The sequence below is a fragment of the Rhinopithecus roxellana genome, chromosome 5, assembly GCF_007565055.1.
Source record: "Rhinopithecus roxellana isolate Shanxi Qingling chromosome 5, ASM756505v1, whole genome shotgun sequence".
Lineage (NCBI taxonomy): Eukaryota > Metazoa > Chordata > Mammalia > Primates > Cercopithecidae > Rhinopithecus > Rhinopithecus roxellana.
The window spans coordinates 109,503,286-109,520,499 of NC_044553.1; the positions used below are offsets into that span (position 1 = coordinate 109,503,286).

Here is a 17,214-nt window from a genome sequence, read left to right on the forward strand (position 1 = left end):
TTCTGCTTTTGTGATGTCACCTTTAAAACTGGTGTTCTACAATTCCACTATGTTGCACCCATATGTAAATTTATTTTTATTTATCCTGTTTTAGATTTGTTGGGCTTCTAACATCTGTGGGTAACTTTCATCAGTTCTGAAAAGGTCCCCATTACTTTTTCAAATACTGCCTCTGCCCCAGTCTCTCTTTCCTTCTGGAATTCCAATTAAACATAAGGTAGGCACACACTCTGGTCACCACGCTTCTTGACTTCTCTTCAATATTTTCCATTTCTTTTTCTCTTAGGATTAGCCTCTGGGTAATTTTTTCCTATCTATTTTCCAATTCATTAATAATTTTATTGTGTTTAATCTGCTGTTTAAAGACATACACTAAATTTAAAAAATTTATTGAACTAAGATATGTACTGAATTTTTTAAAATTATATTTGATTCATTGGAGATCTGTTTTGATCTTTGCCAAATTTGCTTATTTCTAAGCCCTCACTTATTTTATTTTATTTTTCTTTTTTATTTTTTTTGAGACGGAGTCTTGCTCTGTTGCCCAGACTGGAGTGCAGCTCACTGCAAGCTCTGCCTCCCAGGTTCATGCCATTTTCCTGCCTCAGCCTCCTGAGCAGCTGGGACTACAGGCGCCCGCCACCACACTCGGCTAATTTTTTGTTTTAGTAGAGACGGGGTTTCACTGTGTTAGCCAGATGGTCTCAATTTCCTGACCTCGTGATCCACCCACCTCGGCTTCCTAAAGTGCTGGGATTACAGGCATGAGCCACCGTGCTCGGCCACCTCTCACTTATTTTTTGATACATATTAAACATACTTATTTTATAGCATGTGTCTGATTCTTCTAATAAATACAGATTTCTGAATATCTTACCCTACTACCTATTGTTTCTGCTAGTTTTAATAAATTGTGCCTCTTTTATTCTACTTTTGGTAATCTTTTCATACTGTGAGACGCTTTTTAAGGTAAAGGATAAAAGTAGGCTCTTCAAGAATTGATTTGTATTTGTTTCTGCCAACCACCTGATGACATTACCAGCCTAGACTATTTTATATTCTTAGCTTTTTACCCCCAGACATTCAGATAGTGTGAATTCAGGATGGAGACCCACATAATGTTTGTGATTGGAGGTTTCTTTTCTCTTGTATTCAACACCACCTCTTGTTCTTATATATATACTCTTTTCCTTCTATTATACCTATACTTTCACTCAAAAGGTATTATTTAGCCTGCTACAGGGTACTTCAGACTAGAAATATTTCTAAGTTCTGGCTCAAGTCTGCAGAGCAGCTATGGCTTAGAAGGACTCCTTTCTGAAACTTTGCTGCTCTGGGGCATTGAACACCTGTGGGGTACAATACACTATGCCCTTCACAAACTCAATGGGCTGGCAAAGGAATTTCATTTTGGGGCAACTACAACAATATTAAAGTTCTATTAATTTGTTTATTTATTTATTTTGTTAAGAGACAGGATCTTGCTCTCTCACCCAGGCAGGAGTGCAGTAGTGCAATCATGGCTTACTGCAGCCTCTCATTCCTGGGTTCAAGTGATCTTCCCATCTCAGCCTCCCAAGCAGCTAGGACTATGTGCATGTGTTACTACACCGGGATAATTTTTTAAAAAATTGTTTTGTACACACGGGGTCTCACTATATTGTCCAGGCTGGTGTTAAACTCCTGGTCTCAAGTAGTCCTCCCACCTTGGCAGGATTACAGCCATAAGCCACGGCACCTGGCCCAAATGCTATGGATTTAATATCACACAAATCACTCTTCACAATTCCCAGTGGAATAGCAGATATTCTTATAAATCTTTTGGTCACTATGTTAGATATGTATTTCTGTCTCTTAACCTTATGGTCATATGGTTGAATTGTATTTCCTGACACTTGGATATATTATACGTCTCTTATTTTACATATATGTAAATAATATAAATATATAAACATACAAATAAATATTATCTATTTAATCTATCCATATAAAATAAGAGACGGGGGTCTTGTTCTCTTTTCCAGGTTGGAGTGCAATGGCATAGTCACAGCTCACTGCATCTCAAACTCCTGGGCTTGGGGGATCCTCCTGCTTCCATTTCCTGAGTAGCTGGGAATACAGATGTGTACCACCATGCCCTGCTAATATTTTTTATTTTTCATTTTGTAGAGACAGGGTCTTGCAATCTTGCCCAGGCTGGTCTCAAACTCCTGGGCTCAAGCAATCCTCTCATTTGGGAATACAGGGATGAGCTACCATGTCCAGCCACCTCTTATGATTGAGGAGGACCATGAAAATCCTTCTGGCTAGTGAGTTATGTCAGTAGTGATGTGTGTCACTTCTGGGACAGATCATTTCAATTTAAGTGTGAGAACTTCCAGAGCTTTCTTTTCCCTCTGTTATGACAACCAGCAGCACTCAAGATGGTGTTTGCTCCAACAGTTTGAGTCCTTAAGTGACTATCATTAGCAAAGCCCTGCTTGCCAATCCATACTAATTACCTATAGTAAGTGAGAAATAATCTTCTGTTTATGAAGCCACTAAACTATTAGGGTTGGTAGTTACTGCAGCCAAACCTAGACTATCCTGACATATTAATGATAATGAACGAATTAAACAGAATTTATTATCCAATCAATAACAGATGGAAACTATATCTCCAAACTGGCACCAGAGTGATTAATGAGGGAAGTAGGTATTGGTCTTCCCCTTACCATATGTGACTGACAAAATGTTTAGAGGGATAGAATAGATTATTATTCAGCTTTCCAAACAGATACATTTAAAGTCAAGCATAAACCTAATTCCAAAGATGGGTGTTCTGGTTATCTACTTATACATAATATACCACCCCAAACTTGGGGGATAAAAAAACTTTGTCTCATGATTCTGTGGGTTGACAGCTGGGCATCTTTTGTTTGGGCTCTCTGTGTAGTTGCAGTAAACTGGCAGCTAAGTCAGGAGTCAATTAAAGGTTCGAATGAGCTGAATGTCTGGGATGGCTCGTTAAAATGGTGGGCAGTTGAGGCTGACCGTTGGCCGGAAGTTCAGCTGGGGCTGGTTCTTCCTGCTGTTTAGGCTTCTTACAACATGGTGGCTGATTCTATGAGGCAGCATCCCAAGTATTCTATGATCAAGGCAGTCATAGTGCTTGCCTAAATTCAAGGAATCTATAGCAATAGACTCTACCTCTTGAAGGATGAGTGGCAAGGTCACACTACAGAAGAGTTTGTGGGAATGAGAGATATCCTATGGCCATCCCTTGGAAATGCAATCTGATACAATGGGCTTATATTTAAACTTTTGTATCTGAAGTAGTCAGATGCTAAAATTATGAGAAATAAAATCTACCAGATTGCTTAAATGATATGTTTTGGAATAAACTATTTAATACCACATATTTTTAAAAAGCTGATTTCCTCCAATTTTTAATTATTCCTTGATGTAAAGTAGTTAAGAAATCAGGATCTAACAAGTTACTATTTTACCTACATGTTACCTTTCTTAGCATACAAACTTCTCAAGCCCACTTGTCTCTCTTTTATGATTACCTTCAGCTCCATTTTCACAAGTATCTATGATAGAATTCAGTATGAGTTTGATAAATATTAATTAATGATGGCAGTTATGCCAGATAACTCCTGGACTTACTAAATTCTGTTTACTTACTTTTACAAAATTTCAAAAACAATTGAAAATCAAAACAAATGAATGAAAGTAATCTTCAGTGCATATAATTGCTTCATGCAAGTAGTTTTTTCTTTTGTCTCTCTTGTAATTTCCCCAAATTAATTGCCTTTTTGTCTGTCTCTCCAAATTGATTTAAATATCTCTGAAGTTAGGAAACATGTCTATTTTGTTCACTATTGTATTCTTTATGCCTAGCACATAGTGGGCACTAAGTAGCTGACCCTGCATGTTAACCATATGTCTTAAGCTTACATGTACAGTATTGCATAAGTTGTTCCTTTTCTTTCACATACAAAATTTACTTTAAATACACCTAACCCAAATATTCAGGTACTTCTGGCATATTTGCTATAATGAGTATGGGTCTACCTTAGTAGTTTAGGTAAGTCAAGTTAAATATTGACAACAGTAACAAATAATAAATTGAGACTGCTTATTAAGATCCTTTCAAAAATGACATTAATAACAAAAACTGTATTAAAGAGATAACTAAACATAATGCAGTATCTGGAAAAATATCAAGAACTAAGGGCATATTAATTATTTAGTGGAATAACTACTTTATGCATTAGTTTTCTCAAAAGCATGCTTCTATTTTGCTTACCTGCAAAGGAAGTAGAAGGCTCCAATGATAAGTGTTACTAGGACTGCCAATGCCATGAAAGCTTCAAACAGGTTATTTTTAGTTTGGATGCTGGAGCTTGGGAGAAAAACCTCTTCACAACGAGCTCCTGTGTAGTTTTCAATACACCTACAGAATACAATTTTAGATAAAGAATTGCATTCTGTGTTTCATTAGCTAGTTTGGAAGGAAAACAGTTTCCAGATGACGTGAAGAAAAAAGGAGACTAATTTTCAGATTGTGAACATGGAACAGACAGGTTTTCCTATAATGCTCACAGATCTACACTTACAATAAAACAAATGCAAATTTGTTATAATAAAACAAATTTTTACTATCTTCTTTTTCCAGTTTTCCAATTGCTTAGGAACTCCAGAGAATTACAGAGTTTTTATCTTCTAGATTTTCAATCATATAAATGTCCATACTTTATCAAAAATTTACTTTTTGTTGTATCTGGTATAATGATCTAAATGCATTTTTCCTTAAAACAGCTAACTGGTTATTCCAACCCCATTTATTAAATAATCAATCCGTGACCCACTGTTTAACAGTGCCTCCTTTAACATATGTCAGATTTATATAAATAACAGCATTTATTTCTATTCTTCAATGATCTACACCATCTAATCTGGGGCCTTTGCCACACTGTTTCAATACTATTACTTTATAATATATTTGAATATCTGGTAGTTCTACTCCTTATTACTTTTTTTTATAGAATTTTAAAAATATTCTCCACTGCCAACCAAATATTTTATAGCCAATTACCTGTAGCTCTCTAAAACTATATAACAAAAACCATAATATTTGGTATTACCAATCATTCCTTTTTCCTTGTTAATATGTTCAAAGGATTATAAAACAGAGATTGATATAAATTAATAAGAATGACACTGTTTGGCACCAGATCAATTTCAACATAGTAGCATTTAAAATAAAAAACACTTTAATATTAACGAATATTTATAAAGCAACCCAAAAAGTTATGAAGTCAAGTTGGACAACACTATACTCAGCAATAATTCTGTGTAAAAAAGTGTATGTGTGTATAAAACCAGTTTGTTTTAACCAGATTTTGTCAAGAATAGAAAGGTTGATTCTACTAAATTAATTCTCTTCCTTATTCCTTTCCAGTTTAGGTAGGTATTTAGAAATTTTATCTCTATTTCTTCCACCTTAGACTAATAAGGATACAGGCCTAGAAAATCAACATGTGAATTAACTACTAGCTTTGACAACTAATGTGATAGTCTAATAAAGCAGTATATGAATAAATAAGAGAAAAGAATATCAAGATATAGCACAAAGGATCAATTTGAATTAGATGAGCATATTAAAGATGTTTCATGAACTTCAAGTCCTACCCAATGTGAGGCAGTGATATGATTGGTGATAGCTTCCAGGGGAGGTATCAGTTAAGCAAAGCAGCAGTCTAGATTCTCTTAAACTACCATAAACATAAGATTAAGGGAACATAGGGAAAGTAAGGATAGCATATCAGTGGCAAACTTAAATGAAAGTAAAAATATTTTGGAGGGCCAGGCACAGTGACTCACACCTCTACTCCCAGCACTTTGGGAAGCTGAGGAAAGAGGATCACTTGGGGCCAGGAGTTCAAGATCTGTCTGGGCAATACAGCGAGATCCTGTCTTTACAAAAAATTAAAAAGTTAGGCCGGGCATGGTGGCTCACACTTGTAATCCTAGCACTTTGGGAGGCCAAGGTGAGCAGATCATGAGGTCGAGATTGAAACCATCCTGGCACATGGTGAAACCCCATCTTTACTAAAAATACAAAGATTATCTGGGTATGGTGGTGTACGCCTATAGTCACAGCTACTCGGGAGGCTGAGGCAGGAGAATTGCTTGAACTGGGGAGGCAGAGGTTGCAGTGAACCGAGATCGTGCCACTGCACATCCAGCCTGGCAACAGAGCAAGACTCCGTCTAAAAAAAAAAAAAAAAAAAAAAAAAAAAATTAGCCAAGCATGGTGGTACCCGTAGTCCCAGCTACTCTGCAGGCTGAGGTGGGAAGATTGCTTAAGCCTAGGAGTTTGAGGTTGCAGTGAGCTATGCCACTGCAGTCCAGCCTAGGTGACAGAGCAAGACCTTGTCTCAAAAAAAATATATATATATAATATATTTAAATATATATTAAATATATTATATAAATATATTATATAAATATATATTTAATTATATAAATATATTTAATATTTAATTTAAATATATTTAAATATATTTATATATATATAAATAAAAAATATATATAGTAGAAATTACAATTTATAAATTTTAAATATAAATTACCAATTTTTCCATAGTTTAAGTCAGTTAAGCTGAGGAGAAAAAAGATTAGATGAAAATAATTTGTTTCTTTCTCTTCCAGCTCCAATTCCTGCTTCCCAAAAGGAAAATGGAACGAACACACACACGCGCGCGCGCGCGCGCACCAGTAGAAAGTCCACATAGAGACCACCATCACAATCTATCCATGTGCCATCACAAAATAAACACAGAAGGAAAGGGGCAGCATTCCACACAGTAAAAGAAACTGGGTGCTAAACGGTTTTCAGAAGTATCTTGAAAATAACAAAAATAAAATAAAATCCTTCTAAAATGCCTCTATTTTTCTAAATAGAATTAAGTAGGCAACAATTATTTGTGACTGCTAAAGGTTTTTTAAGGAAAAAATTTAGCCATGAGAGCAATTCCTGTCACGCTTTTAAAATAACTCTCAAGTTTTTAAATAATGTTAAAGATGGGGTTCAGTTTCCATTCTCGAAAAAATAACCAGAACCATAGATAAGTAATCCTGAAATGAGATAGTATAATTATTTTTGATAAGGAAGATCTCTTTTAAAAGCTATAAACTCATTACTCATTACTTCAGGCTGTTCAAGTAAGATTGAAATTCAGGCCGGATACAGTGGCTTATGCCTGTAATCCCAGCACTTTGGGAGGCTGAGGCAGGAGGACAGCTTGAGCCCAGGAGTTTGAGACCAGCCTGGGCAACATGGTAGAGACCCCATCGCTGCAAAAAATAACAAAAATTAGCTGGCTGGTGGTGCACGCCTGTAGTCCCAGCTACTCAGGAGGCTGAGGTGGGAGAATCACTTGAGGTGAAGGCTGTAGTGAGCCATGATGGCACCACAGCACTCCAGCTGGAACAACAGAATGAGATGCTATTTCAAATAAAAATAAAAGAAAGAAAGAAAAACAGAGGCTGGGCCCAGTGCCTCACGCCTGTAATCCCAGCACTTTGGGAGGCCAAGGCGGGCGGATCATGAGGTCAGGAGATCAAGACCATCCCAGCTAACACGGTGAAACCCCATCTTTACTAAAAATACAAAAAATTAGCCAGGCATGGTGGCAGGTACCTGTAGTCCCAGCTACTTGCAGGCTGAGGCCAGGAGAATGGCGTGAACCTGGGAGGCGGAGCTTGCAGTGAGCCGAGATTGCGCCACTGCACTCCAGCCTGGGCGACAGGGCGAGACTCTATCTCAAAAAAAAAAAAAAAAAGAAATTCAAAGAAGAAAAGATAAGCCAGCTTATATGACTAACCATAAATGTTTTAACTGGACAATAAATACTTTGAGTTGGAAGGAGTCAAGGGAGTGGTGTAAATACAAGTTTGTGATCAGATCAGGGTTTATGCAAATAGAAAAAGGCATACAAAGTAAACCAAGCAACACTAGGTTGTTCTATTGTCTTACAGCTGGGATAAAGCAATCACGTGCTCTTGTGGGAAAGTAGAAACCTGATGGTAATTTTAAGCAAATCAAAGGATAAACAATCTTATCACTGTTAGGTCAAACCAGAACCTAGGGAAAGGCAAAGACAAATTCAAATATTACATTACTATCCAGGAACTGGATTGGCTAATCTAAAAATGAGTTTTAAAATTTCAGGTATTTACCAAACAAAAAAGTAAACACTGCCTACCAATGACTGTGTACAAGGATTCTACTTTTAAAGCTCTAGCTCATTTATGAAAATGTTATGACTTCAGTGATGACACAATTATCAAATTTCAGGCAAACAGAATTAATCGACTCCTTCAAAAGTAAATGTGAGTTAAGTGGATATAGACAACTGGTAGTACTAGTACAGCATTTACACAAAACACAAAGAGGTCATGTTGCACCAGCATTTACCCAGAACTACGTAGCTCTCAGTCTTTATGTAACTCTCTTGCTAAATTACTTCTGGATCTTACTTCTGCACAGACTGCCAAGTAGCAAACAGTTGTGCCATCTAATGAGGTGAATACCAAGCAATAAGGGATCACCCATGTTTTCCTGGAATTGAAGATGGATGCTGGAATAGGTACAAATACTCCAGTTGGTGAGAAATTCCAGAATTCAGAATCCAAGTTACACAAATTGGTTTTCTGGCTGAAGACCGCCAATTATCTGCTCCCAAACACAGAAGCTACGTTGAGTACATTGACATGAAATATATTCATTCGATTCTATGGCACTGAAGGAAGTTGTTACAACATAGGAGGCCTTTCACATGAGTAAAATAACTCAGTTCTTAGTCACGTAAACAAACAGCACCATTTAGCTCCAAGAAAGATTATTAGACTGTGAAATGGAAAAAAACTGGTGTCTTCACCCTATTTCCATGCTTGTTGGCTATATGATCTTGGGCAAGTCACTTAAGACTCTGTAAAATCAAAATAACATCACGTGCTTTAACTATTTCCTAAGGCTAGTATCAGAATCAAGTAAGAATGTCTGAAAGTGCTTTGAACACTGAAACACACTATACAAATGTGTTTACGAGAAATAAAACACCTAAGAAAAATTATAACTAGAAAAGCTTAAGAGCATGGTGATCAATAAATGTGCTACCATTTCTCAGAAAAAAAAACCCATGTTTACAATATTATAAAAGACTTCGCTAACCAAAGGGAGATGCAATGTCAGTGCCACTTCACTTGGGCTGGTCTATCCTATTGACACTGTCAATCAAAGTTCAATTTGCAACTTATGAAAAATGGAAAAAAATAAATCAAAAATAAAACTATTAGACGTGTTCAATAAAACAACATAGGCTTGGATCCCTTTAATAAGTCAGCCGGGCGTGGTGGCTCACGCCAGTAATTCCAGAAACATGGGAGGCCAAGGTGGGCAAATCACAAGGTCAGGAGTTCAAGACCAGCCTGGCCAAGATGGTGAAACTCCATCTCTACTAAAAATACAAAAATTTGCCAGGTGTGGTGGCAGGCGCCTGTAATCCCAGCTACTCAGGAGGCTGAGGCAGGGAATTGCTTGAATCCGCGAGGTGGAAGTTGCAGTGTGCTGAGATCACGCCACTGCACTCCAGCCTGGAGACAAAGCGAGATTCCGTCTCAAAAAAAAAAAAAACAAAAAAGTTCACAGCCATATAACAACACACAAATGTAGCCAAAATTCTATGAAACCCCTACCAGATTTTTATAGGCCAAGAAACAGTGAGAGAAGACAACTAGCTTCTGACCTTTGCATCTTTTATTACCTAGTGCTATAAATGTAACTTTATTAAAGCCTTTATTAGATTCTTAATATGTAGAGATATTTAGCTAACATTCAATCTCACAAAATTTTTGTTGTTTAACATCACATTTATATGACATTAGCACCATTAAAAACTGATAATTATTAGTACATCAAATGTATTAGTAAATTTAAGTCCAGTTATGAAACAAAATCTTAGATTTTTTTTTTTTTTTTTGAGATGGAGTCTTGCTTTTGTCGCTCAGGCTGGAGTGAAATGGTGTGATCTCAGCTCACAGCAACCACTGCCTTCCGAGTTCAAGAGATTTCTCCTGCTTCAGCTTCCTGAGTAGCTGGGACCACAGGTGTGCACCACCACACCCAACTAATTTTTGTATTTTTAGTACAGACAGGATTCCACCATGTTTCCAGGCTGGCCTCAAACTCCTGACCTCAAGTGATTCGCCTGCCTCGGCCTCCCAAAGTGCTGGGATTAGAGGTGTGAGCCACCATGCCCGGCCGCAAAATCTGATTCTTTTAAGATTGACTGTTACCCAGATAACTTACATGCTGAAATGAACTACATATTGTATCTAATGAACTACATATTGTATCTAAATGTACTGCATGTTGGGTATAAATAAGTTTTCATAGAGAATAATCCATATTTGTCACTAGGAAGGATATTGTTTATAATTTCATTGTGAAGGACTATAATTTCTTAGCTTAAGTAAGTCACTGAAAATTGGAAACATTTTCTTTACTAAAACTAGCTAAGGCACAGTGAATGAAGAAGCATGTTGAACAAATGGTGAGAGTAAGCAACAGTGTGTAAACACCTGACCCTCATTACTGAGTGTGTGCATTCGCTAGTCTTCTCCAATGAAGACTTTTTGGGGAAAACACCCATAGAATGCTGGTTGAGTCATGAAAGTACTGAGACAAAACTTTATAATTCATTGATTTGCTTAATGTTGTCTTTTTTCTCCATATTAACAAAATATATGATTCAAGTCTTTACTCTCCTTACTTTGCTGGCCTCAAAAAATGATCAGGGAGGAAATCTAAAACTGATCTAAAAAATAAAGTCTAAGGCTGGATGCAGTGGCTCACACCTGTAATCCCAGCACTTTGGGAGGCTGAGGTGGGCAGATCACGTGAGGTCAGGAGTTCGAGACCATCCTGACCAACATGGTGAAACCCCGTCTCTACTAAAAATACAAAAATTAGCTGGACATGGTGGTGGGTGCCTGTAATTCCAGCTACTCAGGAGGCTGAGGCAGGAGAATCATTTGAACCCGGGAGGCAGAGGTTGCAGTGAGCCAAGATTGTGCCACTGCACTCCAGCCTTGGCAACAGAGCGAGACTCCATCTCAGAAAAAAAAAAGTCTAGTGCTGGGTACAGTGGCGTGCAGCTGAGTGTGTAATCTCAGTTACGTGGGAGGCTGAGGTGGGTAGTTGGCTTGAGGCCAGGAGCTTGAGACCAGCCTGGGCAACATAGCAAGATCCCTGTCTCAAAACAAAAATAAGTAAATAAAAAGTCTATTATATTAAAAAATCAGAAGAAAAAGTAAAACTACAAACAAAAAGTACATATATGTTTTTCTTAGTTTATCATTTTATGATAATATAGACTTGTACATACAAAGTATCTATACATAGAAATTGCTATGTGTCTGCCGGGCACGGTGGCTCAAGCCTGTAATCCCAGCACTTTGGGAGGCCGAGACGGGCGGATCACGAGGTCAGGAGATCGAGACCATCCTGGCTAACACGGTGAAACCCCGTCTCTACTAAAAAAAAATACAAAAAACTAGCCAGGCGAAGTGGCAGGCGCCTGTAGTCCCAGCTACTCGGGAGGCTGAGGCAGGAGAATGGCGCAAACCCGGGAGGCGGAGCTTGCAGTGAGCTGAGATCTGGCCACTGCACTCCAGCCTGGGTGACAGAGCGAGACTCTGTCTCAAAAAAAAAAAAAAAAAAAGAAAAAAAAAGAAATTGCTATGTGTCAATTTTTCCTTTCTTTTAAGTAACAATTTCAATAAATATAAAATTATGTTTAAATATTATAAATAATATGTTAATGGGCCTTTCCATTGTAGAAGTGTTTCACTGTTCATGTTTTGGTAAAACTTTAAGGGTTCAAGACCATAAACCAGGAACAGCTGGAAAGACTTACACTCTTAAATCACCAGACACTCAATTAAACCACAGTTCTCAACGGACAGTATTCATGCTGGCATCTTACCTTCCCAGGCTTCAGGTCTCAACAACCTTCTAATGCAGGGAAAATCTCATGCCCCAACTTGGAATAAGACAAAGAGAAGCCAGCATCAGTTCACTTCCTGACAAAAGAAGTTAAGTATTAGAGCTGGGCAAAAGTCACAGTTGTTACTCTGCATGGTATTCCTATGTAGAAAATGAACTCTTACTGATGACATAATGGAGTATTTGCCAGCTGCCTTCCAAAGAAAATAATGGATGATAAAGACAGTAATCAAAAGGATAACCAAAATTTGGAAGCAAATGCATAATTTGGTATAACTTCATTATATAAGAAGGAAATGAGAAAATTTTAGAGTATACGTTGCCTTTCATTAGCCTTCAGCTTCTTTGAATAGCAATGAGCTAACCTGAGTTAGTTCTGAAAGGTAGTTTCTACTCTTGGATATGTGACACAAATCAGTAAGACAAACTCAGGTAAAGAAAAGTAGACCTAAGAGAGAAGGTAAGTATGTTCCCATAGTTTCATCACCATATCCTGCCATGTGTGCTTATTGTAAGCACAGTGATCTGGCAAAATGTGAGGGTTAAATAAAAGTTATACTCTTTTTAAGTTTCGTTCTAAGCATGGTGAGGTCAAGAAAGATGTATCAGTTGTTACTGCCGAGAACACTAATGAATCTTTATCAGAAGTAAGGTTACTAAAATAAAAAGTGTTAACTAAATGCATAGCTAAACAGAGGAGTTGTTTCATGCATTTTAAACTGTTCTTTTATTATAAGTTTCAAGGCTGCTATTTCCATTCTTAAGGTGTTTCTAAAGATCAATCTAATTCTTGATGTTTAAAAGCATATGGTATGGTGCCAAAAGTCAAAGTAAAGAGGACTTTGTTCTAATTAATATCGCAGAGACATTCTGAACTTTGTTCTTTGAACTACAACCTTCTACTAAATTTACAGATGAAAAGGCAGAAGTCCTATCTAATAAGGGTGCCAAGAGCCAGTCTGTCTTAACCATTTGATCTTAAGAAAGCCTTAAAAATTTCTGGGGTTAATAAAACAATTCATAAAATCTTGGCAACTCCTTTTGAAAAGTGAGTTTAGTAAAACACCTAGCAAGCTCCAGCAAAATTGCTGAGAGACCAAAATACAACTGAGACAACACGTCCAATGTAGAAGCACAATAAATATTGGTTTTCAAATTATAAGTGAAACTCAACCTTAATCATTTTACTTTCATATAACTAGTGTTTCATATATTATATGTTTGTACTCTTAAACTGCTTCTCTTAAATAGATTTCAGTCTTTGTTTTATCACCTGACAAATTATAATTCCACCTATCGAAGGCTGGGGCTGCTACTATTGTAGACAGGGGACAGAGCTGGGTCTCAGCCTAGGCAGCAGGGACCGTCCCATGTCTGAGCCTGTGACTGTATGGGCAGGTACTGGTTGGGAATGACCCTCAGGGTCATGGTGAAAGGTCTTGGTGAAACCAGACCTTACCAAGTCACTCTGGATAATTATTCCAATGGTAATTCTTTGCCAAGTTAAACCTCCTCCCATCACAGAGTTCCACCTCCACACTGTGCAATGTTTGGCTCTGAAGTGATCCTCTGGATGGGTCACAAGATGCATGAAGGAAAGTGAGACAGCAAGAAAAGGCCTCATCTAGCTAGGGATGCAGGGATAGGTGAAGACAAACTGCCTGCCCCCATGCTTGCTCTGAGAATCTCGTAAGTTCCAGCTGAAATGTTAAAAAGATTAGGGCCTGGCTGACCTTGTGTCTAAGTTGGCCAATAAGTCAAGGATTGCTTCCTGGATTGTTCTCTAAAGAAAGACTGAAGCAGACAACAGAAAAAGATGACCAGGTATCCTGTCAAATGCACCTTTCTGGGTTATCTGATTCTGTAAGTACCTGCGATTTTCACTGTCTTCGAGCTATTTTACAACTCTGTAAATTGTAGAAAACTTATGCTAATGCAAATGAATTTTGTCCAGTATAATACAACAGATTGCCCTGTGGATACTGACTAGTTTCATATCTATTTGTAAATTCATTTCAACATGTCTGATTACCTGTACATATGTGTGTGGTTTGAATTCTCCTTTAAGCCAGTTTTGACATCTATTGTTTCCCTCATTAATCAGTTCCTTATTAACTGTAAAAACAGTAAGGGTTTTGGTTTTTATAGTTTGACCATCTCATGATCTCTGTAGAAGGGATATAGATCTATCCCTATTGGGTGAGAGATGACAGAGAATCTGGTTGTACTTTAAAAAAAATTGTCTATTTTCTTTTAGCTCAAATCAATTAAATATGTTATGCCCACTGGGAAGGAGAACACCTCTTTGATTTTGGGCCGGAGAGATTTTGTGTTTCTGTGTTTGCTCTTGACTTGTGCCAAACTTGTAGACATGAAGCTGTAAGCTCTGTCTCTATGGGTCCAAAATTCAGAAAGGCCTTTCCCTCTCATTATGTGAGATATAATATCCTATCTACAGAGGATATTATTAATTACAGTATAATGTCTCTTAAATTCAAGGAGCTCTGTTCTTATTGACTTATAGAGATAAGTATGTAATGTAATTTGAATATTCTTAAAATTCCCAGAAAAAGGAAATTGGACTTCTAATGCTTTAAATGTGTTAAACTCAAATTCTTCTCACCAAAACTAAGAAACATTTTTAAAAAATCTAAGTTCATAATAACAGTGAAATTGTGAACAGTGCCACAATAAACATACGTGTGCATGTGTCTTTATAGTAGCTTGATTTATAATCCTTTGGGTATATACCCAGTAATGGGATTGCTGGGTCAAATGGTATTTCTAGTTCTAGATTCTTGAGGAATCCCCACACTGTCTTCCACAATGGTTGAACTAATTTACACTCCCACCAATAGTGTAAAAGCATTCCTATTTCTCCACATCTTCTCCAGCATCTGTTGTTTCCTGACTTTTTAATGACTGTCATTCTAACTGGTGTGAGATGGTATCTCATTGTGGTTTTGATTTGCATTTCTCTAATGACCAGTGATGATGAGCCTTTTTTCATGTTTGTTGCCCACATAAATGTCTTCTTTTGAGAAGTGTCTGTTCATATCCTTTGCCCACTTTTTGATGGGGTTATTGGTTTTCTTGTAAATCTGTTTAAGTTCTTTGTGGATTCTGTATGTTAGCCCTTTGTCAGATGGATAGATTGCAAAAATTTTCTCCCATTCGGTAGGTTGCCTGTTCACTCTGATGATAGTTTCTTTTGCTGTGCAGAAGCTCTTTAGTTTAAGTAGATCTCATTTGTCAATTTTGGCTTTTGTTGCCATTGCTTTTGATGTTTTAGTCATGAAGTCTTTGCCCAAGCCTACATCCTGAATGGTATTGCCTAGGTTTTCTTCTAGGGTTTTTATGGTTTTAGGTCTTACAATTTAAGTCTTTAATCCATCTTGAGTTAATTTTTGTATAAGGTGTAAGGAAGGGGTCCTGTTTCAGTTTTCTGCATATGGTTATCCAGTTTTCCCAACATGATTTATGAAGTAGAGAATCCTTTCCCCATTGCTTGTTTTTTGTCAGGTTTGCCAAAGATGAGATGGTGGTAGATGTGTGGTGTAATTTCTGAGGCCTCTGTTCTGTTCCATTTGTTTTGGTACCAGTACCATGCTGTTTTGGTTACTGTAGCCTTGTAGTATAGTTTGAAGTCAGGTAGTGTGATGCCTTCAGCTTTGTTCTTCTTGCCCAGGACTGTCTTGGCTGTACAGGCTCTTTTTTGTTTCCATATGAAATTTAAAGTAGTTTTTTCTAATTATGTGAAGAAAGTCAATGGTAGCTTGATAGGGATAGCATTGAATCTCTAAATTACTTTGGGCAGTATAGCCATTTTCAAGATATTGATTCTTCCTATCCATGAGCATGGAATGTTCTTCCATTTGTTTGTGTCCTTATTTCCTTGAGCAGTGGTTTGTAGTTCTCCTTGAAGAGGTCCTTCACATCCCTTGTAAGTCTTATTCCTAGGTATTTTATTTTCTTAGTAGCAATTGTGAATGGGAGTTCACTCATGATTTGGCTCTCTGTTATTGGTGTATAGGAATGCTTGTGATTTTGCACACTGATTTTGTATCCTGAGACTTTGCTGAAGTTGCTTTTCAGCTTAAGGAGATTTTGGGTTGAGATGACAGGGTTTTCTAAATATACAATCATGTTATATGCAAACAGAAACAATTTGACTTCCTCTCTTCCTATTTGAATATGCTTTATTTCTTTCTCTTGCCTGATTTCCCTGGCCAGAACTTCCAATACTATGTTGAGTAGGAGTGGTGAGAGAGGGTATCCTTGTCTTGTGCCGGTTTTCAAAGGGAATGCTTCCAGCTTTTTCCCATCCAGTATGATATTGCCTGTGGGTTTGTCATAAATAGCTCTTACTATTCTGAGATATGTTCCATCAATACCTAGTTTATTAAGAGTTTTTAGCATGAAGGGGTGGTGAATGTTATTGAAGGACTTTTCTGCATCTATTGAGATAATCATGTGGTTTTTGTCATTGGTTCTGTTTATGTGGTGGATTATGTGTATTGATTTGCATATGTTAAACCAGCCTTGCATACCAGGGATGAAGCTGACTTGATCGTGGTGGATAAGCTTTTTCATGTGCTGCTGGATTCAGTTTGCTAGTATTTTATTGAGGATTTTCATATCAACGTCCATCAGGGATATTGGCCTGAAATTTTCTTTTTTTGTTGTGTCTCTGCCAGGTTTTGGTATCAGGATGATGCTGGCCTCATAAAATGAGTTAAGGAGGAGTACCTCTTTTTCTATTGTTTGGAATAGTTTCAGAAGGAATGGTACCAGGTCCTCTTGGTACTTCTGGTAGAATTCGGCTGTGAATTCATCTGGTCCTGGGCTTTTCTTGGTTGGTAGGCTATTAATTACTGCCTCAATTTCAGAACTTGTTATTGGTCTATTCAGGGATTCGACTTCTTCCTGATTTAGTCTTGGGAGGGGGTATGTGTCCAGGAATTTATCCATTTCTTCTAGATTTTCTAGTTCATTTTTGTAGAGGTGTTTATAGTATTCTCCGATGGTACTTTGTATTTCTGTGGGATCAGTGGTGATATCCCCTTTATCATTTTTATTGTGTCTATTTGATTCTTCTCTCTTTTCTTCTTTATTAGTCTGGCTAGTGGTCTATTTTGTTAATCTTTTCAAAA

General features: G+C 37.4%; 1 protein-coding gene across 5 annotated transcripts in view; it reads right to left on the minus strand.

The window, feature by feature from the left end:
* NRG4 (neuregulin 4) overlaps window positions 1–17,214 on the minus strand; it is a 116,098-nt gene that overhangs the window by 22,855 nt on the left and 76,029 nt on the right. For all 5 annotated transcript variants that reach the window (XM_030930042.1, XM_030930041.1, XM_030930044.1 and 2 more), the window contains one exon: window positions 4,295–4,441. In XM_030930042.1, the coding sequence (XP_030785902.1) occupies window positions 4,295–4,441 (147 nt within the window). The remainder of the gene's footprint in view (window positions 1–4,294; window positions 4,442–17,214) is intronic.